General features: G+C 36.5%; 1 protein-coding gene across 5 annotated transcripts in view; it reads left to right on the forward strand.

Annotated features, from left to right (window-relative positions):
* The window catches only part of UBR3 (ubiquitin protein ligase E3 component n-recognin 3), a 232,759-nt gene that overhangs the window by 107,886 nt on the left and 101,335 nt on the right, over window positions 1-23,538 (forward strand). For 3 of the 5 annotated variants that reach the window (XM_082840764.1, XM_082840766.1, XM_082840765.1), the window contains exons 20-25: window positions 7,421-7,562; window positions 11,078-11,182; window positions 12,262-12,435; window positions 12,623-12,655; window positions 14,274-14,734; window positions 18,807-18,895. In XM_082840764.1, the coding sequence (XP_082696890.1) occupies window positions 7,421-7,562; window positions 11,078-11,182; window positions 12,262-12,435; window positions 12,623-12,655; window positions 14,274-14,734; window positions 18,807-18,895 (1,004 nt within the window). The remainder of the gene's footprint in view (window positions 1-7,420; window positions 7,563-11,077; window positions 11,183-12,261; window positions 12,436-12,622; window positions 12,656-14,273; window positions 14,735-18,806; window positions 18,896-23,538) is intronic. The other 2 variants (XM_082840767.1, XM_082840768.1) reach the window with 1 other exon arrangement.

Below are 23,538 nucleotides of genomic sequence, written 5' to 3' on the forward strand. Positions count from 1 at the left end.
ATTTTCTTTATATTTAATTTTTGACAGTTTGATTAATGTGTGTCTTGGCGTGTTTCTCCTTGGATTTATCCTGTATGGGACTCTCTGTGCTTCCTGTACTTGATTGACTATTTCCTTTCCCATATTAGGGAAGTTTTCAACTATAATCTCTTCAAATATTTTCTCAGTTCCTTTATTTTTCTCTTCTACTTCTGGGACCCCTGTAATTCGAATGTTGGTGCGTTTATTGTTGTCCCAGAGGTCTCTGAGACTGTTCTCAATACTTTTCATTCTTTATTCTGCTCTGCAGTAGTTGTTTCCACTATTTTATCCTCCAGGTCACTTATCTGTTCTTCTGCCTCAGTTATTCTGCTGTTGATTCCTTCTAGAGAATTTTAAATTTCATTTATTGTGTTCATCATTGTTTGCTCTTTCGTTCTTCTATGTCCTTGTTAAACGTTTCTTGTATTTTCTCCATTCTATTTCCAAGATTTTGGATCATCTTTACTATCATTACTCTGAATTCTTTTTCAGGTAGACTGCCTATATCCTCTTCATTCGTTTTGTCTGATAGGTTTTTACCTTGCTCCTCCATCTGCTGTGTGTTTTTCTGTCTTCTCACTTTGCTTAACTTACTGTGTTTGGGGTCTCCTTTTTGCAGGCTGCAGGTTCGTAGTTCCCATTGTTTTTAGTGGCTGCCCCCAGTAGCTAAGGTTGGTTCAGTGGGTTGTGTAGGCTTCCTGGTGGAGGGGACTAGTGCGTGTGTTCTGGTGGATGAGGCTGGATCTTGTCTTTCTGGTGGGCAGGACTGTGTCTGGTGGTGTGTTTTGACGTGTCTGTGACCTTATTATGATTTTAGGCAACCTCTCTGCTGATGGGTGGGGTTGTGTTTCTGTCTTGCTAGCTGTTTGGCATAGGGTGTCCAGCACTGTAGCTTGCTCATCATTAAGTGGAGCTGGTCTTAGCGTTGAGATGGAGATCTCTGGGAGAGCTGTCTCCATTTGAATTTACGTGGAGCTGGGAGGTCTCTGGTGGTCCAGTGTCCTGAACTGGGCTGTCTCACCTTAGAGGCTCAGGCCTGACACCCGGCCAGAGCACCAAGACCCTGTCAGCCACGTGGCTCAGAAGAAAAGGGAGAAAAAAAAAGAAAGAAAGAAGAGAAAAAAAATAAAATTATTAAAATAAAAAATTAAAAATATGATTAAAAATAAAAAAATACAAGAGTAATTTAAAAAAAAAAAGAAAGAAGAGAGCAACCAAACCAAAAAACAAATCCACCAATGATAACAAGCACTAAAAACTATACTAAAAAACAAAAACACAAACAAAAATTAACAGGCAGACAGAACCCTAGGACAAATGGTAAAAGCAAAGCTATACATACAAAATCACACAAAGAAGCATACACATACACACTCACAAAAAGAGAAAAAGGAAACAATATATATCTATATATATATAAAAAAAAGACAGCAACCAAATCAATAAACAAATCTACCAGTGATAATAAGCCCTAAATACTAAATTAAGATAAACATAAAATCAGAAACAAATTAGCTGCAGAAAGCAAACCCAAGTCTACAGTTGCTCCCAAATTCCACCGCCTCAAGTTTGGGATGATTCGTTGTCTATCCAGGTATTCCACAGATGCAGGGTACTTGAAGGTGATTGTGGAGATTTAATCTGCTGCTCCCGAGGCTGCTGGGAGAAATTTTCCTTTCTCTTCTTTGTTTGCACAGCTCCTGGGGTTCAGCTTTGGATTTGGCCTTGTCTCTGCATGTAGGTTGCCTGAGGGTGTCTATTCCCCGCCCTGACAGGATGGGGTTGAAATAGCAGCTGATTAGGGGGCTCTGGCTCGCTCAGGCCACGGGGAGGGAGGGGTACGGAATGCGGGGTGAGCCTGTGGCGGCAGAGGCAGGCATGATGTTACAACAGCCTGAGGCGCACAGTGTGTTCTCCTGGAGAAGTTGTCCCTGGATCTTGGGGACCCTGGCAGTGGCAGGCTGCACAGGCTCCTGGGAGGGGAGGTGTGGTTAGTGACCTGTGATTGCCCTCAGGTTTCTTGGTGGCTATAGCAGCAGCCTTAGCGTTTCATACCCGTCTCTGGTGTCCACGCCAATAGCCGTGGCTTGCATCCGTCTCTGGAGCTCATTTAGGTGGTGCTCTGAATCCCCTCTCCTCACACACCCCGAAACAATGGTCTCTTGCCTCTTAGGCAGGTCCAGACTTTTTCCTGGACTCCCTCCTGGCTAGCTGTGGTGCACTAGCCCCCTTCATGCTGTGTTCACGCAGCCAACCCCAGTCCTCTCCCTGGGATCTGACCTCTGAAGCAGGAGCCTCAACTCCCAGCCCCCAACCTGTCCCCGCTGGTGAGCAGACCAGCCTCTCAGGCTGGTGAGTGCTGGTTGGCACTGATCCTCTGTGCGGGAATCTCTCTGCTTTGCCCTCTGCACCTCTGTTATTGCACTCCTCTGTGACTCTTGACGCTTCCCCCACTGCCCACTCCCCATCTCTGCCAGTGAAGGAGCTTCCTAGTGTGTGGAAACTTTTCCTCCTTCACAGCTCCCTCCCCTAGATGCAGGTCCCGTCCCTATTCTTTTTGTTGTTGTTGTTGTTGTTTTGTTTTTTTGCGGTACGCGGGCCTCTTACTGTTGTGGCCTCTCCCGTTGTGGAGCACAGGCTCTGGACGCGCAGGCTCAGCGGCCATGGCTCATGGGCCTAGCGGCTCCACGGCATGTGGAATCTTCCCGGACCGGGGCACGAACCCGTGTCCCCTGCATCGGCAGGCGGACTCTCAACCACTGCGCCACCAGGGAAGCCCCCGTCCCTATTCTTTTGTCTCTGTTTTTTTCTTTTCTCTTTTGCCCTACCCAGGTACGTGGGGAGTTTCTTGCCTTTGGGGAAGTCTGAGGTCTTGCCAGCATTCAGTAGGTATTCTGTAGGAGCTGTTCCACATGTAGATGTATTTCTGATGTGTTTGTGGGGAGAAAGGTGATCTCCACGTCTTACTCTTCCGCCATCTTGAAGGTCCCTCTCTATTTATTTATTTATTTTGGCTGTGCTGGGTCTTTGTTGCTGCGTGCAGGTTTTTTCTTCTTGTGGCGAGCGGGCTACTCTTCGTTGCAGTGTACAGGCTTCTCATTGCGGTGGCTTCTCTTTTTGCGGAGCATGCACTCTAGGTGCGCGGGCTTCAGTAGTTGTGGCACACGGCCTCAGTAGTTGTGGCTCGTGGGCTCTAGAGCATAGGCTCAGTAGTTTTGGTGCATGGGCTTAGTTTCTCCACAGCATGTGGGATCTTCCCGGACTAGGGCTCAAACCCTTATCCCCTGCTTTGGCAGGCGGATTCTTAACCACTTCACCACCAGGGAAGTCCTGCTATTATGTCTTTAGAATCTACCTTGATGCAAGGCACTTTGTAGATAATCAGTAATTGCTAAATGAATGAAAAGTAAGTTTCTTAAAATTTTTTTGTGCTGAGAGTTTAAGTGAAAATAATCCATTTTCATTGTGTGATGTTTAGACCTTTAGAATTTTAGGATCATATTGCTGGAAAAGCCCTTCAAGATCTTCTCTCCAGCTTCTGTAGAAATGTCTTTGGAGCCATCACTGGAAGAGGGGGTTGGGCAACAGCAACAGAAGGCCTAAGAGAGTGGAGGTGGCTCATCCCGTTTTCCTCACTCCCTTCCAAATACCCCTTAATGGGCAATTCAGCTTTTAAAATGAAAAAAACAAAAACAAAAAACAACAGAACAAAAACAAACCAACAGTTGGAAAACCATCCATTCAATTCATTGTTATATTTTACATATGAGGATATTGTGGTCCAGAGAAGTTCAGTGAAATACGTTTGTTAATGGCAGTGTTGGAACTATTGTCTCGACCATTTCCAAAAGACAAATGTGATTTTTATATAGTGGTTACTTTAAATTCAGCTGGAAAGCAAATCTTTTTGAACTGTAATTTCTGATATTTCTGTTGCTTCCCATCTCCCATCTTGAAGGTTAATGGCTGCTGGCCCATGTTTTAAAGGATGATGTATGAGTTTATATATGTCATTTATGTCTCAAGCTAGTCAGTAATTAAGTGTTGGTTTGAGTCACTTAAAATTTTTTTTGTTGTCATGTAGCTTTTCATTTGCATTATTTCATTAATGATTTTGAAAAGAGCAGTCAGAATGGTGTATTACCTGCTGCCTTGAACAAATATATAACCTTTATTTCAGAACACTTTATTAATCTAGGTGCTGCGTATTTAGGGGCCTAGTGCTTAAAGCAAACAAAGAAATAAAATAAAAACTGAAAATTGCGTTTCTATGCTAAATGAAATAGAATAATTGAAACATTTAATCATAGGCTATTGAGATTGTTTTGAAAATTATGCTTATATGTAGCCACTATAGTTTTATATAGAAACCAGTTTTTTTTTTTTAAAGCAAACTTAATGGCATCCTCTTCTTGAATCATAGATGCAATTCATTTCTTTGGTATGTTGATGGTAATTTTTTTTTTTTTTTTTGAGCAGAGAAAGGTTTATTGCAGGGCTAAGCAAAGAAAACAGGTGGTTTGTGCTGTAAAAACCCCCAAATTCCCCCATGGTTTTCAGGGAGAAGTTTTTATAGGCAAAATATGGGGTGAGGGCTGCAGGGTGTGTGACTTCCTTCTGGTTGGTTGGTGGTGAGGAAACAGGGTGGTGCCCCAGGAATCTTATGCTCAGTCTGAAGTCACCATCCTCCACCTGGGTGGGGTCCCCAGTTCCTGGGTGTATGGCTATTGTCTCCATTCCCTTCACATCCCAGGGACCCTTCTTTTGCTCCATAAAGGTGACCAGGTCTGGCTTAGAGACAGGACCCAAGGAGACCAGGTTTTTATAGTTCTCTAACATCTCATCCCTGTACAATTCCCATGGAGTGCTGTCCAGAAATTCCCACCTATCCTGAGAAGATTCTATGACTACATCCTGGAATGTCAACAGTTCCTGAGAAGCTGCCATTTCCTCCTCTTCTTCGTCTTGTCTGGGTCATTTTCTCATCGATATTACGTTGAGGAATCACATCAGCATCTTGAGAATATGCCTTTGCTCCTAACATACCCACAGGCAGAAGGATCTTGAAATGCTGAAAAGGTCAACTTTTCTTGTCCTTGTCTCAGAAGATATTCAGGAAAAATCATCTCCTATAGGGAGACCAAACTATGAATTCATTCTTTCCTGTTTCTAGGTGTTCTCACCTCATATAGATGTCAGGAAATTCTGCTAACACGGGGTATGTGGGCTGTACTGACTTTCCCCTTCCAAACCCATGTAACAGGAAACCATGTTGCCTCTCCTTGTAATTTATTATTTTTAAGATTTTTTCCCCCTCCCTACATGATATTTGTTTCCTCTAAGTTGAGTTTTCTACTGTTCAGTCTCTAGCTTTTACGTTAGCTGCATTCTTTGGATGTCTGATAATTCTGGCTGCTTGTGGTGAAGAGCTCTCCGTGCCTTGGTGGATCTTTGTAGATTCTGAGCTTTAACATAGTGTGATTTGGGCAGGCAGGTTTGTTGAGAAGCCCTTATGTTAGTCTCTTTAGAACTTCCTTTTTGGTTTTGTCAGATTCCTCAGAGAAGTATTTTCAAATATTGCCTAGAAGGTAATGGTCTGGCTGCCATTATTTTGTGAACTGAATGGAGTCAGAGCCTAAGTGCTCTGAGTCAAAATGCATATGATGACTTTCTTTTTTTTCCTCTGTCATTTTTCTCACATTCTACTGGCTCACATTAAGCCTGGTGATGGGGTGGAAATATGTAATGTACCAGCAGTGAGGCACCTCATGTCATATGGCAATGAGCAGGGATGTCCTCCTCTTTTAAGGAAGTGATTCAACAGTTGGGAACAACAATACAGTCTGCCATAGAGAGTGTTCCAAATGCAAGAATAATGGGACTCAAGCAGTTTGGTCTTGGCCCTACCTCCTCCTATTGTTTTAGGTCAATACCATAGCTTAAGAAAACTTCAGAGACAAAGATTTCTAAGAAGGAATTTGCATAAAGAGGGTGAAATCTCAGTGGCTCTCAAAGGACACATGGACTTTCTAGGCATACGATGATTTTAATCGCCCATCCTCCTACCCTTAACTGTGCTTGTGTTTTACCTTCTCCAGAGATGAATTCTCTAGCCAGAATTCTGTTGGGGTGGGGGAGAAGCAGTTTTCATGCAATCCTCATTTTAGCCTCCTATCTCCCCAACTCCAGTTATTGAAGAATCAGATGTTTCCAGTTTCTGAGCCTTTTGAGGATTCTGCAGTGTAATTGGGGTTGATTCTCAGCTGTCCGCATTGCCTTCCTGTGATTTGGCTTTCTTAGGTTTACTAGAGTCAACATGTATTCATTTGCTTTCTGATTGACAAAAGTTTGCATTTTTTTTTTGGAATTTCTTCATCCTGGTGCTTTTCATCCTTTAAGAAATACCATTACTATATTTTTATTGGAGTTTTGAGTGAAAGTAAAATTAAATATTTATGTTCATTCTGTCATTTTAACTTCAAGTGCTGAATGTATAACTCACTTGCATTCTCTGGATTACTGGGTGAGGTTGAGCCTTTAAAAAAAACTTATTAATTTCCCTTCATGATTCTTGGTATGAGATTGGTGTATGGATTATTCTTCGATGATTTTTCTGTTAGATTGTCTAAAGTTTATCAGTTCTAAAGTTTTACTTTTATATTTGGATTTTTAATCCACCTGGAGTTGATTTTTATATGTAGAGTGAAGTAGTGATTTATTTATTTTTTTTCCCCTACAGAAAACCAGCTCCAGGACTATTTATTGAACAATCCATCCTTTTCTCACTGATTTGTAATGCTAATTCTGTCATATACAATTGATCCTCATTATTTGCAAATTCTATTTTGCAAATTTGGCTACTTGGTAAAATTTATGTTTATGCCCGAAACCAATACTCAGAGCAATTTCTTGGTTAGTCACAGATCTCAGTGGATATGCAGAGGGCACCTAGATTGAAGTGGAACAAAGCAAAACTCTACCCTCTTGTTTCAGCTCATACTGTAAACGTGTCCTTTTCATGGTCAATTTAGTGCTATGTTTTTGCATTTTTGTCCTTTGGTGATTTTGTTGTTTAAAATGGTCCCCAAGTGTAGTGCCACAGTGCTGTTTAGTGTTCCGGAGGGCAAGAAGGCTTTGATGTGCCTTACAGAGAAAATTTGTTGTCAGATAAGCTTCGTTCAGGCTGTTATAGTGCTGTTGGCTGTGAGTTCAATGGTAATGAATCAATAATATGACACATCCAGAAAAAGGTAGAGGAAGTTATGATCTGTAGCTAAGGCTATTCCAAAAAGTGCTAAAGTAACATATATAGTGTGTGATGAAGCTATGGAATCACTATTTAAATTACATTTTAATCTTGAGTCTATCATCTAATTTTAGTATTGTTTTATTTTTACAGTTTAAAACAGAGTGGAAAATTCCCTGGAAATCCCTGGCCTCCCTATAAGAAAAGGACGCCACTCCATCCCAGCTATAAAGGTCTCATGAGACTTTTGCACTGTAAAACTTTACACATTGTGCTATTCACTCTGCTTTACAAGGTACAGTAGTAATTCAAATAGAAAGACTCAGATTAGAATTTATTACCATAATTTGTAAATAAAAGTGCTAAAGGATAATATTTACATAAAAATACTATTTATAAAGTAAAGTGTATTTATATGTTTAAGATGTGTGAGGATATGTCATAATCACATATATATGAATTGTATTCTTTATGTAATTTCAAATCTAAGTTGAAAATAACAGCTATACCATTTTTTTGGGGAAACTATTCATATTGTCAGTTTCAGATAGGAATTTTTTTTATGGTTTCTGTGCCACAAGAAGTGAAATATTGTGTGAGTACAGGAAGAATGAAATGAACAGTAGGGACCAAACAACCACCAGAATCCACTAAAATGACAAAACTAACATGGCAGCCATAGGAGCCAGTGACCCTGTGTTTAGGCGTGTTCTCTTGGCTTTCTTCCTCTGATCAGGAATGTGACATGGAGGGATTTGAATGGGCTCCTAAGTGACACCATTAAGGATTTTCTTTCGTTAAATACCTTAGAAACTCAAAAGGTGATGCTTTTACTTTTTTGTTACCTAGAATTTGTTTTATCCTTGGGTCTTCTCACACAGAACGGACTTACTTATTTGGCTAACATTAGTTGTGTACTCAAAAATTGTATACATAATATCATGGAGTATGTGTCTATATATATAACAGGCATATTTATGTTCTAACCTGGATAAGAAATGAAAGACAAACTATACTCATGTTATATAGGTAAAATAACTATAGACATTTATAAAGTAACTAGACACGATAAACATTATACAGTTAGATACAAAAAAAACTATTGTTTCTTCTTTCTAATTAGAATTTGAAAAATTAAAAATTAAATTAAAAAAGCCTATTTGTTAGGCAAATTTACAATTACTACATATGCATTATTTAAATTACTTAAATTAAATTTAGTTAAGTAGACACTTTAGTTTTTTTCTTGTTTGCTGTGTAAACAAATATAACTTTTAGATTTCTGTACCCCCTATTCTTTTTAAGTCTACCCCATGACCAGTTTTTTGTTTTACTTGTAAAAATTACTCCTGTTAAAATTTTAGACATGCGCCTCAAAAAAACATCTTGAATGGTTTATTTTCATTAATTTCTAAGAGAATTATTCAGTAAAATGATTTAAAATGTTCTTTTTTTCATTAAAAAAAGTAGAATATTTTTTCTTACTAAAAAGATATTTGTGGTTTTGATTTTTTACAAATAGATTTTTTTTTTGAATGTCTACTTAGTGCCAGATTTTGTTTCAAATACTTTATATACACTTATATACATTACTTTGTTTAATTCTAGGAAACTTCCTTATGAGTGAAAGTTCTGTTGTTATTCTCATTTTTCAGATATGATTTTTAAGTTTTAGAGATTAAATAACTAGTTCAGATAGTGAAGCTAAGTACATATATTGGGTTGGGCAAAAAGTTTCTTTGGGTTTTTCTGTAACATCTTACAGATAATAAATGTCAGTAATTCTTGATTTAAAAATTAAAGAAGCCTACTGCAAATGATTTGTGTCCTTTCAAGTTAAATTTTTTCAACCTTTTTATTTGCTTACTGTAAAAATAATATTTCATCAAAAATAGAAAGGCAATATTGTTAGAAGATTATTATGAACAAATTTTTTAAAATCTCAACTTTGTAATAGTTTTCATGACTTTTATGATAATAGAAGAACCTTTAATTGACATTGCAATGGCAGGTCAACTTTCTAAAAATCAGTGTCAGTAAACCATCTCCTGCCATGTTTAATATTAAAAAACTTTAATATAGAACATGTGGATAAAAATCCCCAGAAACGATTTTTATTTTTTTTGTAGTACCTAATAAAGTTTTTTCTTTTCTTAGCCCTTAAGTTACTCACTTGAAGCTGTAAGATGTAATGCCATAGGGTTTCAAGCCAAAATTTATTTGATTTTAGCTAGTAATGCTCTACTTATTAAGAGGAGGCAGAGTAGTAATGATAGGCAATCCTTGGGAGTTTGAAACTGTTCTAGTATTGCTTGTGCTAGCTGAGTGTGTGGCTGAGCCTTGGTTTCCTCCCTGTAAAGTACTGGATTAGAAAACATGACCTTTGTTGCCTCCCAGCCTTCAGTCCCCTCTTACTGTTCTTGCTCCTCCCACTATCCATACCACCTATCTACTATTTATTGAACACCAATTGCTAGATACTGTATGAAGCAAGTTACAGATAGTGATCATGTAATCCTTGCAATAATTCTGGACTACTATTCCAGTTTTAAAGATGAGAAAACTTAAGGCCAGATGTTGCTCAAGGTCAAATAGCTAAGTATATACAGAATTTGTATAAAAAAACAGGTTTTTAAAAGGTTTTGAAAGTCTATTCTCCTCACCACTGTGCCACACAAAATATGAATGGAAAAACCTTCTCAGTAGTCAGAATAAGCATTAGAAAGTCAGTGAACTGAAAGTCTTTATTTTTTAGTCACAATAGATTAGCTCCTAAGTGACTAAGTCCTTTCCGAGCTCCCTCTGCCGTTTGGGCAGTTTCTGCTAGGCTCAGCCTAGACTGGCGTCTTTTTTTGTTCTCTGTAGTCTCATCTGCAGCTGACAATGCCACTCCCCGCAGAAGCTCTTCCTCTTACCCCTTCCATAGTTTGACCAGATGGCTTTTTGTTTTTTTTAAATAATGAAGACAACATGATAGTTGCCAGGCTGTTTTTTTCTTATGGTATTTTATGTGTCTTCTGGTTAATAGTTTGTTGCATCATATTGAATGAGTGATTGGTGTAGGTTAGCCCCAAAGTCCTGCATAAATTGTGTAAGGCTTGCATTGTGTATTCCGTGTATAAGGTCAGATTTATCAGTATTTCCTCAGAGAAGCCTCTCTCCTAACCACTTGCATTTCTTTTTCCTTTCTCACTCATATAAACCACACATTGCATACACATTTACACAACAGCACAAAACACTCAGGTTCAGAACTTTAATTTTAGAGACAGATTTTAAGAATATTAATGTTCCATAAACAATTATTTTGCTCCCAGTTATATGCCAGGTGCTATGCCAAACACATTTGCATGAATTATCCTATTTAACAAACTTATTTATCTGATAATCTTTGTCATCAGGAGAAGAGTGTCAGCAACTTAGAATGTAAAATAGTCTTGTTAAATTACTTTATTAGATACTAGTATTTTTATAATAATGGTTTTAGTGGATTATTTAATGTCTTAACCTTTAGGAAATCAGTGAACTAATATCTCTGGATATTGCCTAAAATACTGTGTGATCTTGAGAGGGAACCTGTTTTACTGGTTTTATTTTTGTCTTTTCACCAAGGTATGGCTTTATTTACGTATCTGATTATGAATTTTGTATATATATGTATATATATGTACATATGCATACATACACATATATATGTGTATATGTATTTTATGTTACTTTCATCTATAGCATTAAAATATTTTTTGATATTTAAGTGAAATATGTTTTGTGGAAAAAAGTAATTACAGGGCATCTTTTCCCTTTTTAAAGATTTTGATGGATCATCAAAATCTGTCAGAACATGTACTCTGCATGGTTTTATATCTGATTGAATTAGGACTTGAAAATTCAGCTGAAGAGGAATCAGATGAGGAGGTAAGTAGTTTCTTGTATTTTTAAATGTTAAAGCTATGACATGCCTTAATAAAAGGTTGTATGTCATCTTGAAAGGTATTTATGGATTCATCATACTCAGATGAAAATCTTCCTAAGAACTATTGGAAAAGGCCCTTTTTAATCTTCATGTACATATGTTCTTTGAGAGGTTTCACTAATACATTAAACTCCATTTGTAGAATTATTGAATTTGAAATTCGTAATTCATAATATGTAGATGTAAGAAACATGGTTAGTGCACTTTTGGTGTTATGCTAATAGCATTGATTACTGGTAAATAATTGTTATGTTAGGAATTCAGTCTAGAAGTTCTAATAATTTGATTAGGGATTAATTTTGAATAGCAAATTGTTTCTGTAAAGGTTTTAAGTTAATGGAGTAAGTATTGTTATAAGGGAGAATGTTTACTTAAGAATACAAGTTGTTAATCTGTTTCAGGATTTTATAAGTATCACTTCCATAAAAGTAATTGTCACTACAAATTGATTTTATAATTAATTGATATTTTCCTCATCCCCTCCCTCCAAAAAGACAGAATACAACACAACATAATAACAGCAAAAAAACAAACAAACAAGAAAAAACCAGACAAGTAAAAAGACTAGGCTGTACTTTATATTCTAAGTTGAGTCAACATATATTCTTTCATAGATATTAAAAGGTCATTACAATTCCTCTAAGACTAAGTCAGACTTTTGGTTGATTTTTCAGACTTTCTTCTACAGTTAGTCCAAATTAGCATTATTTGACTGTATTATGAGTTACTCCTAATGGTTGATGAATAATATTCTGTACTAAGTATTTCCAAATTGAAAAGTGTATTTTTTTCTGGAGAAGTTTAGCTGACTGCCATTGGACTTACCTATATTAGTACTGAGAAATCTGTTCTAAAATTTTGTGTTTGTATTTGGTTTTATTAGCACTTTGTGATTTGTGAATGAGACTATAAGGGATTCAGGAATATGACAGGCAATAGACTATTATTTGGGCTTGTTACATTTCCATTGTACCTTAGACCAGATTGGCAAGGTTTGATATTCATTATGTTTATGTTTTAGGCATCAGTAGGTGGACCAGAACGTTGTCATGACAGTTGGTTTCCTGGTAGTAACTTAGTGTCAAACATGCGACACTTTATAAATTATGTTAGAGTGAGAGTTCCAGAGACTGCTCCAGAAGTGAAGAGAGACTCACCTGCAAGTACCAGCTCTGATAGCTTGGGTTCTTTACAAGTAAGTGTAAAAGAGAGAACAAAAAAAAGGAAAGACTTTGTTATGTTGGGTTGTGTCATTTAGATCATTCCTGTCATATCCAAAAGAAAAATAAATGTGGTTGTAGATAATTTTAAATTGTCTTTTATTTCCTCTGATATATCTAAGCAACTTTTGCCTCACCCATCTTTTTCCTTTAATCTGCCAGAGTTCACGTCGGCCTAAAGTTCTTCAAAGAGAGGTAGAAGTATATAATATTTGCATTAACTAGCAATATGGCTTTAACTGGAAATGGGGACAAATGCTGAAGTATTTGTGTGTATATGTGTGTGTTTAATTAATATAGTTAGATTAAAAAATGTTTAATGTGTGTGTGTGTTTTTTAAACGCAGTAATTTCGGCTTAATTTTAAAGAAAATTCATATTATTGAACTTAAAAAATAATACTGCATATTTAATGGTGGGTTTTTCTTAGTAGTGTTAGTATTTTGGGCCAATTATAAGCGGCACATTTCAGTCTGTTTACATTTAGCATTGTTACTAACATCTTAAAAATGAATGTTCCCTAAATCAAAATAAATTTAATCTTTAGTTGCTGGTGGCATGCCCATTCACAACTTTTTTTTTTTCTCCTATGGCAGTTAATTAACTTTGATAAAATAAGCCCACAAAAATCTTAAACTCCATATATTGTGTATTTGGACGCATTTTGAAAATCAGCTCTCATTGCATGTAGCTTAATTAATTTATAGAAAGCAGAAATGAAAAATCTTGATATGACAGGGCAAGTAACTAAATTTAAATACCTCTAGTTCCTACAATATAGATTTTTGCAAGTAAAGAACATTGAATCAGACATTTCTTGTTGAAGAGTCCATTTGTAGGAACTTTCTTTGTCTTTGACAATATGTTTTTGCTGTGAACACCATAAAGAATTTTGATTAAAATATTGGAATCTATAAGCGGCAGCCTTTGCCTCTAATGCTGATACAGAGTACGTTGAAAAACAGCTTGGATGTTAAAAAAATAATAATGTATGTTATAATTTAGCTCATAAAAAGCTCAACTGATTGAAGTATCCTTTCTATGCTTGCTTAAAAAAAATTAATGAAATCCATTAAACTAGCTTGTATCTTAATTAAAAGATGATTTCTAAGAGCCCTAATGCAGTTTGACTGCTTTAGCAGAAAAGGCTAGTTTGAAGATAAATTATTGAGAGAAATGGTTTTAAAAAATCTGTTCAAATAACAAATTATAGTGATATTTAAATATGAAAGAGATTAGTTTGATTTTTCATCTTTATATTTCACTTTAGTAACTTAAAGCATTTGTGTTAGAATTAATTTTCAAACTTTTGAAGTTCCTTAAAAATGAAATTAATTAGCAGTTCAGATTCATTAATTTGGTAAAAAATTAATTTATAATTTTCTTAGGTGGAAGATATCATGGTCTTCTAGAAGTTGGTAAAGAGTATAGTATTCTTCATGAATGTTGGATAGAATAGCTTTTATTCCTTTAATCTGATGAAGGACTTTGTTTATGATTCCTCTTTAATATGGCTATAGAAACTACTCAAGCTTTGTCTATTTTCCCTGGTAGGTAGGCCCAGGAGGTTGTAAAACAGGTGTTACTGTGGCTAATCGCCTTTCTCCTCGATCGTTTCCAGGTTGAGGGGGACTAAGTATATTTGAGAGAAGTGAAGAGACAGATTTACTTAAAGAGCAAATCTATTAAATAAATAAATCTTTGGATGAAACTGTGAACATTCCCTTTTGAAAATGTAGTACTAATATGGTTTTAAACTTGACACTTGAGTAACTTCTCTTGATTTTTCTTTTTCTTTCTCTTTTGAATGGTAGAATTCTGGTACAGCTCAAGTTTTCAGCTTAGTAGCAGAGCGTAGAAAGAAGTTTCAGGAGATCATCAATCGCAATAGCAGTGAAGCAAATCAGGTGGTTCGTCCTAAAACTTCAAATAGATGGTCTGCACCTGGTTCAGCTCCACAGTTAACTACAGCCATTTTGGAAATTAAAGAAAGCATATTGTCTTTGTTAATTAAACTTCACCACAAACTCTCAGGAAAACAAAACTCCTACTATCCTCCCTGGCTTGATGACATAGAAATTTTAATCCAACCAGATATACCTAAATATAGTCATGGAGATGGTATAACTGCAGTAGAAAGAATTTTACTAAAAGCTGCATTGCAAAGCAGAATGAACAAGCGCATCATTGAAGAGATATGTAGAAAAGTGACCCCTCCTGTACCACCCAAAAAGATCACTGCTGCAGAGAAGAAAACACTGGACAAAGAAGAAAGGTAATTTTTATTTTTAATGCTTTAAACTAATGTATGGTACAGTTGAAGATTTTATATTACCACCCCCCATCCCCACTTTTGGCCATCTGAGGCTAATCACCTGGATGTTTATCAGCTGTAATCATAGCTGATTAGTTTGTAAGGTAAATGGAATCAAAGATAGTCAGTGCTTGTGCATTTAGCATGCTCGAGTTAGTTATCATTTACATTTAGAATACATATGGTGACAGCCATATGTATTCTAAACGTGAATGTACATGTATGTATTTAAAGGTGAGCTGTAGAGTGCGTAGCTCATTGTTTTAATTAAAGAAACATACTGAAACTTATAAGTTTATTATAAGTTTACAAAGGAGTAGTATAGGAGACCAAACACATATTCTATCAGTGCTATTATTATTTAAACATTTTTGTAGGTCTCATATGTCTTTGAGCATCTACGGCACATTTTTGTTTGTTTCCATTTCTTCCTTGATGACAAATTTTTGTCCTTTGAGGATGGGTTTAATTTTTAAAACCTTTTTATTTTGAAGAAATCTCAAACTTACAGAAATGTTTCAAGGATAATACAAAGAACTTCCTGGATCATTTCAGAGTAAGTTGCTTTACCCTGGAATACTTTAGCGCGTGTTTTTTAGGAATAAGGTCGTTTTCTTACCTAATCAGAATACACCTTTCAAAATAAGGGAATCAACATTTTATTTAGTACGATAAAATCCCTAGATCCCAAGTTTTGACAGTTGTCCCAGTAACGTGTCTCAGAGCAAAAAGATCCAGTCCAGAATCACTCATTGCATTTTGTTGTCATGTCTCTTTGGTCTCCTTCAGCATGGAATAGTTTCCTCAGTTTTTCCTTTATTTTCTTGACCTTGGCACTTTTGAAGATTATAGAGCAATAGACACTGTAGAATGTCCCTCAATTTGGGCTTGTCTCCTTTCCTATTATGTTTGGATTCCGATGAAGCACCTTTGAGAGGAATATCAAGGAAGTGTTGCTGGGGAGTTGCCTGGTGGCCTAGTGGTTAGTATTCCGGGCTTTCACTGCCATGGCCCGGGTTCAATCCCTGGTTGGGGAACTAAGATCCTGCAAGTTGCGGCGGCCTGGCCAAAAAAAGAAAAGGAAGTGTTGCTGTTTTCTTTTGACTGCATCCCATCAGGTGTCACATGATTTTAATTTGTTTCATTACTGGTGATTAACTTTGATCACTTGATTATGAGGGTGTCTGTTAGACTTCTTCACTGTCAAGTTACCCTTAGTAACTTTCCTCTCTTTTTTCCCCCCTTTGTAATTAATATGTAATTTGTGGGGAGATACTTTGAGATGCTGCAATATCCTGTTCTCCATCATCTTTCAGTTTATTCATTTATTTACTTATATCAGTTTGGAGTTATGGATTCCTATTTTATTTTATGGGTTATAATTTCATGCTCATTAATCATTTTGATGCTCAAATTGTTCTAGATTTGACCAGTGGGAGTCCCTTCAAGCTGGTTTCTGTGTTCTTTGGATTTCTCCCCACCATTCTTTGAGCATTTTCAATTATTTTCTGGGCCAAGAAGATAGCCCAGGTTCATCTTGTGTTTGGTATTAGCCATTTCTCCAAAGAGTCCTGGTTCCTTTTAGTAAAGAATCTTATTTAGAAACTACAGTCCATGTGCTCATTCTAATGAGCTCATTCACAGACCCTCTTAGTGGGCAAAAATGTGTGTGTATGGGGGGCGGATAAAGGGAGGGGAGAGAGAGTTATTAAAAACTATGACTGTGAGTTCAACCTGATAATCCCAATTCTAATCCAACACCATAGGATTTATTCTTCTTTTCCTTCTTTTCATAATTGTAACTCTCTCCTCCCATAGTGAGAAACCTGGCCCCTATAATCCTTAATATGTATTAATTTTTGATTAATTCCCTTGTATGTAACCAATTTCTTGTAACTTTCCCCCACACGAATGCCTTCCTGTGCCGGGCCGTTGGGTCTTGACACCCTGTCCTAGGCCACTGTGCCACCTTCCACGTTCAGGAAGGAAAGAGAGTGCAGGAGTGGTGGGTTTTTTTTTTTTTTTTTTGCTGTACGCGGGCCTCTCACTGTTGTGGCTTCTCCCGTTACGGAGCACAGGCTCCGGACGCGCAGGCCCAGCGGCCACGGCTCACAGGCCCAGCTGCTTTGCAGCATGTGGGATCTTCCCGGACCGGGTCACAAACCCGCGTCCCCTGCATCGGCAGGCAGACTCTCAACCACTGCGCCACCAGGGAAGCCCAGGAGTGGTTTTTAATTTTTTGAAATGGCTAATGTCATTGGGAGTCCACTTTGATGAGTAAGGTGAGTGATCAACCTGGATAATAATATATTGGCTTAAAATATAAAGTATAATATAAAAAATAAGAGTTATATTTATAAAATAGGTAATACAGTGAGTTTTCTTAAGTGGGCCCTAAATTACATTTAAAGTAAATGTTAGAAAAGGAGTGTCAAAAATCTCTTGAACTTTATTGGCAAAAATATGTAACTTTTCATGGTAAGCTGGACCACAGTACTTGATTTTATAGATGTTTGTGATTATCTCCACTAAATGGGTCGGAGTGGATGTGTGAATAATCTAAAAATTACCATCAACATTCCATTCTTCTAAATTCTATATTCTATATCCTTTAATCATTTCAGATTAATAGAATTCTTTTATGTTTCCCATAGAAATTACTACATAGAGTCTCAGTTTAATAAAATTCTTTTGTAGTATATAGATATAATAAATGGTCACTAAAAGAAACTGCTATAGTATACTCCATCCATTATGGGTTTTTTTTCCATCCATTATGTTTTTAATGTTCTTTGTATCATGGGCTATGATAAATCCCTTTTTGAATTTAGTTCAAGTAAAAAGTTTGTCTCTCCCAATGAGTTAATGTATAGCTTACCTTTTAACCTTTTTCTTCTTCCTCTCCCTCCTCTCTTGTTTTGAATTACTATATGAACCTTACCTTGCTGGGGGTAGAATTTTATACTTATTAGTATTTCTAGCATCTTTAAATGTAGGGAAGCCTATCTCCTGTCTTTATTAGTTTACTTTTATTTTCTTATACTTACGTTATAGTCATTTTTTTTCTTTTTCAACTAGCCTCAAATTAAAATGCTCTTTGGAAGTAGATAAGGCATAATTAATAAATAGAATAAAGTGAACTAATCCAAAGGAATATTTATGCTTAGATTTGGAGTATAGTTTTATCTTTATCTTGTATTTGAGACTCTTTCATATTCTTTTACTTCAAACAAAATAAACCAAACTTGGAATATTTCCTGGTAGAAACTGGAAAACTTCCTGGCTTTTTGCTATTTCTCTTTTAGGAAGAGACCTGTTCTTAAGGTAACAGTAAATCTGACTATTCTTTTTAAAAATAATTAATTAATAAATTAATTTTTGCTGCATCGGGTCTTAGTTTCGGCACATGGGATCTTTTGTTGTGGTGTGCGGGCTTCTCTAGTTGTGGCATGTGGGTTCCAGAACGCGCGGGCTCAGTTGCCCCACAGCATGTGGGATCTTAGTTGCCCAACCAGGGATCGAACCCGCGTCCCCGGCACTGGAAGGCAGATTCTTAACCACTGGACCACCAGGGAAGTCCCCTAAACCTGACTATTCTTATCTTTTAGATTCTGTTCATAGCTTAACATAATAGTTTCTTCTAGCAATGAGTTTGCTGTTATTTGTACCTGGGGTTAAATTGTGGATTCCTAGCTAAAACTCTTGTTGCTCTTGCTATGAACTGACATATATTTAGGAAATTGTGTTGTTGGACATCCAAATTTTCTATCTACTTTAATTATTATTTCACATTTTAAAGTAAATCGTGGCTTTTATTTTTACCTATTTAAGCCCAGTGATTTTCAAACTATTTTAAAGCAGCAGAATCCTTTTAAGGACAATAAAATTTTACCTGAAATTTAATACATAGTACAGAAAATTGGTTGTTCTTAACTGTGTACGGGGGGCCTTTCGTACATTATATACTCCTGAAAGATAGTAGGTATGTCTTAAGCACGTCTGGTACTTATCACTTTATTTCTGTTTAATCTAGACGACAAAAGGCCAGAGAGAGGCAGCAGAAGTTGCTTGCAGAATTTGCTTCACGACAGAAAAGCTTCATGGAAACGGCAATGGATGTTGGTAAGTCAAAATTTATTAGTTTAGAACTCTCATACTTACAGTTACAATTACCTTAGGGATTATCTAGTCCAATCACCCACCAGTTTTTAACATTACAGACATGATTTCTGGTCTTTATTTAAACAATAGAGTGATGGAAGATCAGACCTTTATTATAGACAGTCCATTCTGTTGTTGAGTAGCTACAGTTGTTAGAAAGTTCTTCCTGATGGTAGTAATACAGTATTCTCCTGCTGCTTTCTTCTGTTAAACTGTCCTTTAGATTTGTGAGGTTCATCAATGTGAATTTACTTATTCTGATTTTTTCCTGTGAAATTATTCTAAGATCCTTAAAATAGTTTTCAGATACTTTCAGTGTCTCTTCCTGCTGCCCACCCCTTCACTATTTCTTAAAATCAGATGCACTTCTCACTTCCATTAGGATTAGCATTAGCATTTGTACAATGAGAGAGGATGCCATTTTCCTGTGTGATGGTAGATTGCTATGAGTAATCTTTTACAAACGTGGGAGAAATAGATTAAATATCAATTAATCTCAGGCTTCAGTTAACCAGGATACTCCCTTCCCTGACTATCACTTGCATTTCATTGATTTCTCTCTCTCTCTCTCTTAACTTTTAGACAAAAATGCTGAAAGAAAATACACTGAAGTTGTGCCTTTAGTTAAAATATATACACATATGTGCATTCAGACATGCAAATACAGTCTCATGCACATAAGCACATGTAACTAGAGTTATATATATATATTAACTAATGTTCAATATATAGCTAATGTTCACAAGAGGTGTGAAGAGGAGGGTCAGTCCAGATTTAGCATAATGTGTTCTAAACCATCAACAGTAGAGTTTATGTTCAGGACATAACTTTGATGTAAAGTATACTAAATTCTGCTTATTGGATTAACTTGCTATCAGTTGACTTTTTTTTTTTTAACATCTTTATTGGAGTATAATTGCTTTACAATGGTGTGTTAGTTTCTGCTTTATAACAAAGTGAATCAGTTATACATATACATATGTTCCCATATCTCTTCCCTCTTGCGTCTCCCTCCCTCCCACCCTCCCTATCCCACCCCTCTAGGTGGTCACAAAGCACCGAGCTGATCTCCCTGTGTTCTGCGGCTGCTTCCCACTAGCTATCTATTTTACATTTGGTTCAGTTGACTTTCTGATAAGAAATATGAGGATTTAGTTCATTGACACTGTTTTCACTTTTTCCATTGTGTTTTCTTTTCCTTCTTTCCAAAAATTAATAATTATATATATTTTGTGGTTTTTACAGATTAAAGATAATTGTAATAAGTGTTACAATTAAGTGTTCTATTAAGTGTTCTATCTATAGCCAGTTTTTTCATATCTCTTCATATAAAATGAACTAATAACCACCCTTAGTTTTCATTTTTCTTTTCCTTATCTCTACCTTCTGCATTTTATTAGTTACTTCCTTTCTTTTAAATTAAGGTTGCTAACATTTTGTTTTGCAGTTGCAGTCAAGTCTTCCATCCAAAGGTTTATTCTATACGTTGAAAAACAGTTAAGATAACTGTTTGAATGTTGTTGAATACAGGGCTAAAAAATAACCTAGTATTCATTTACTTTTTTTTTTTTTTTGAGTCCACTGGCCTGACTCCTAGCGCACTTTAAGGAGATTGTATTTAGTATATAGCCTCTTTTCTCACAGTCTTGCAATTGCTAAAACCATACCATCCTTTATTCATTTCTGTTTGGGCCATTACTTTGTTACATTGTCTTTTGTTTCTCCTGAAGTTTCCAACTGCCTTTTTTTCGAACTAATATGCCTTTATGATATCCCTATTATTCTGCCCACTCAATCATACTGTCCTTTGCATGGAATTCTATTCCAGTCTGGTCCATTTTCTCTGTAGGCATGCTCTGCAGCCATTACCTTAGGATTTTCCTCTTATCATGTTGATCTGGGATTTCCTGCATCTTATGTCTTTCTGGGAGTCTTGTTTATTGGAGTGCAGCCTCAAGTGTATTCCCAATAATGCTTGTGCTGGAAGCTAAACTTTCTGATTCTTTATATTTCCAGATGGAACTCTGGTTTGCTCTCACGCTTGATTGTTAATTTGGATGAACATAAAATTCCCCGTTGATACACATTTTCTGTTACAACTGTTAAAGCAATACTCCCTTGTCTTTTGCCATTAATTTGATAAGAAGTATGGTGGTAGTTTGATTCTTATTCATTTGTGGGTGAGCATTTTTTTCCCTTTCCTGTGACACTTTTATAATTGTTTGATCTTTAGAGATCTGAAGTTTTATGATATGTATCTAGGTGGATCTTTTTTCATTCTCCTTAGTACTTAATGGACCTTTTTGGTCTGAAGATTCATGTATCAGAAGCTCTGAGAAAAATTTTTCCTATGATTTTCTTGATAACTGGTATAGCCATCTTCCAAGATGACCCTCAATGATCCATACCTCTTAGTATTTATGCCCTGTGTAGTCTTCTCTGACATTGTGCCAGAATTGGTAGACATGATCACTGGGATATGGCAGAAGTGATGGTATGTCATTTCTGAGATTAGGTTATGAAAGATACTATGGCTTCTCTCTTGACGGCTTTTCTTTCTCTTGGATTGCTCATTCTGGGGAAAGCCAACTGCCATGTGGTGAGCAGCCCTATGGAAAGGCCTGTGTGGTTAGGGACTGAGGCCTCTGGCCAACAGTCATGTGAGTGAACTTGGATGTGAAACTGCCAGCCCCATTCAAGTTTTCAGATGAATACTGCCCAGCTGTTAGTTTGATAGCGATCTCATGAGAGATGCTGAGCCAGAACCATCAGCTAAGCTGCTCCCAGGTTCCTGACCCTCAGAAACTGTGTGAGATAATAAATGTTGTTTTAAGCCACTGAATTTTGTGGTAATTTGTGAAACAGCAATAGAAAACTATTATAATACTTTTCTCCTTATATTTTCTTTATTCTCTTTTGGTGGGACTCTCACTACTTGGATATTGGATCTCTTGGATTGATCTTTTAAGCTTTTATGTCTTTTTTTAATACATCTTTATTGGAGTATAATTGCTTTGCAATGTTGTGTTAGTTTCTGCTGTACAGCAAAGTGAATCAGCTATATGCGTACGTATATCCCCATATCCCCTCCCTCTTGCGTCTCCCTCCCACCCTCCCTATCCCACCCCTGTAGGTGGTCACAAAGCACCGAGCTGATCTCCCTGTGCTATGCAGCTGCCTCCCACTAGCTATCTATTTTACATTTGGTAGTGTATATATGTCAGTGCTACTCTCTCACTACGTGCCAACCTCCCCTTCCCCCCCGTGTTCTCAAGTCCATTCTCAACGTCTGCATCTTTATTCCTGCCCTACCACTAGGTTCATCAGTTATGTCTTTTTATATCATGTATTCTTTTTGCTTTACATGCTTAGAGGTTTCTTCTCTTCAATATCTTGGTCTTACTTTGTAGAATTTTTTCTCAAATCTTTCTGAATGTCTCTCTTTCTCAATTATCCTTTATCCTTCTGAATTACTTAGAAATTTAAGTTGGTCTTTCATGTTGTTAGTTTTCCTCATTTGCCTGATAATCCTTGACTCTCCTGGAAAGGTGGTCTGGGTAGTTAATTTGGGTTTACCCTGCTGAGGTCTAAGGTTTGATTCTAGTAATTCTCTTTAGCGTGAGTAGGGATGAGGAGTGTCGACTGTCAGACTTAGATTTTGGTGGGAGGACTGCAGACTACTCTGTTTGGGCCCCCAGATGTTAACACTCAGTTAGAAACCCCAGTGCTCTCCAAGTGACTTGTTCAGTTCCTCTGGAGAAAGATAGTCTTTTTTCCTCTGTGAGGTAAATGTCAAATTATCTGAGTGCTCTGTCAGTCAAAGTTGGGGAGGGAATTGGGGTGCTGAGTAGTGAAGTTCTGTATATAGACTTTTGATTAATTACTCTGTTTTCAGAGTCACTTAATACTTACGACTCCTATCCTCTGCCTCACTGACTGATTCTGAGCCCAGAGTTGACATTCTTCTAACGGAGAGATCAATTCTTCCTTTCTGTAACTTTCTCGTAATACATAAGTGGTTGCAGCTTTTATGAATTTCTTTCATTGTCAGCATGTCTCCATCTCCTCCAATCTTTTGGAAATTTTATTGACATTTCTTATTTGTTGGTTGGTAAAACTCTCTTCCACAACTCCATCCTTTTTCTATATTCTTGGGGAAATATTTCTTTATGTATTTCTCTACTTTTATTTCAGTGGTTTTTTAGAAGGAATGGAGACAAAAGCCTGTGCTCGGTCTGCAATCTTGATTAGATACTTACTTATATTTGTTATTATAATATATAAAGTTAAAATTTCTGTTATTACAAAAGCATTAAATTTTTATTATAGAAACTTAGAAAACACATATAATCAAAAATAAGAAAATAATATTATATTTTTACTATCAGATTATACTATCAGATTTCCTAACCTAGGCTGTATCCTTACAAATCTTTTTCTGAGTATATATGTATATAAATGCTTTTTTTTTTTTTAACCAAAATGAGTTAATTTCACACATGCTGTTTATTCTTATGAAAAATTTCAAACATACAGAAAAGCTAAAGGAATAGTAGTATAAATTCCCATGTACCACTATAATCCTCCCCTAGTTAACATTTTTC

The sequence above is a fragment of the Leucopleurus acutus genome, assembly GCF_964270905.1.
Source record: "Leucopleurus acutus genome assembly, chromosome: 6".
NCBI classification, from domain to species: domain Eukaryota; kingdom Metazoa; phylum Chordata; class Mammalia; order Artiodactyla; family Delphinidae; genus Leucopleurus; species Leucopleurus acutus.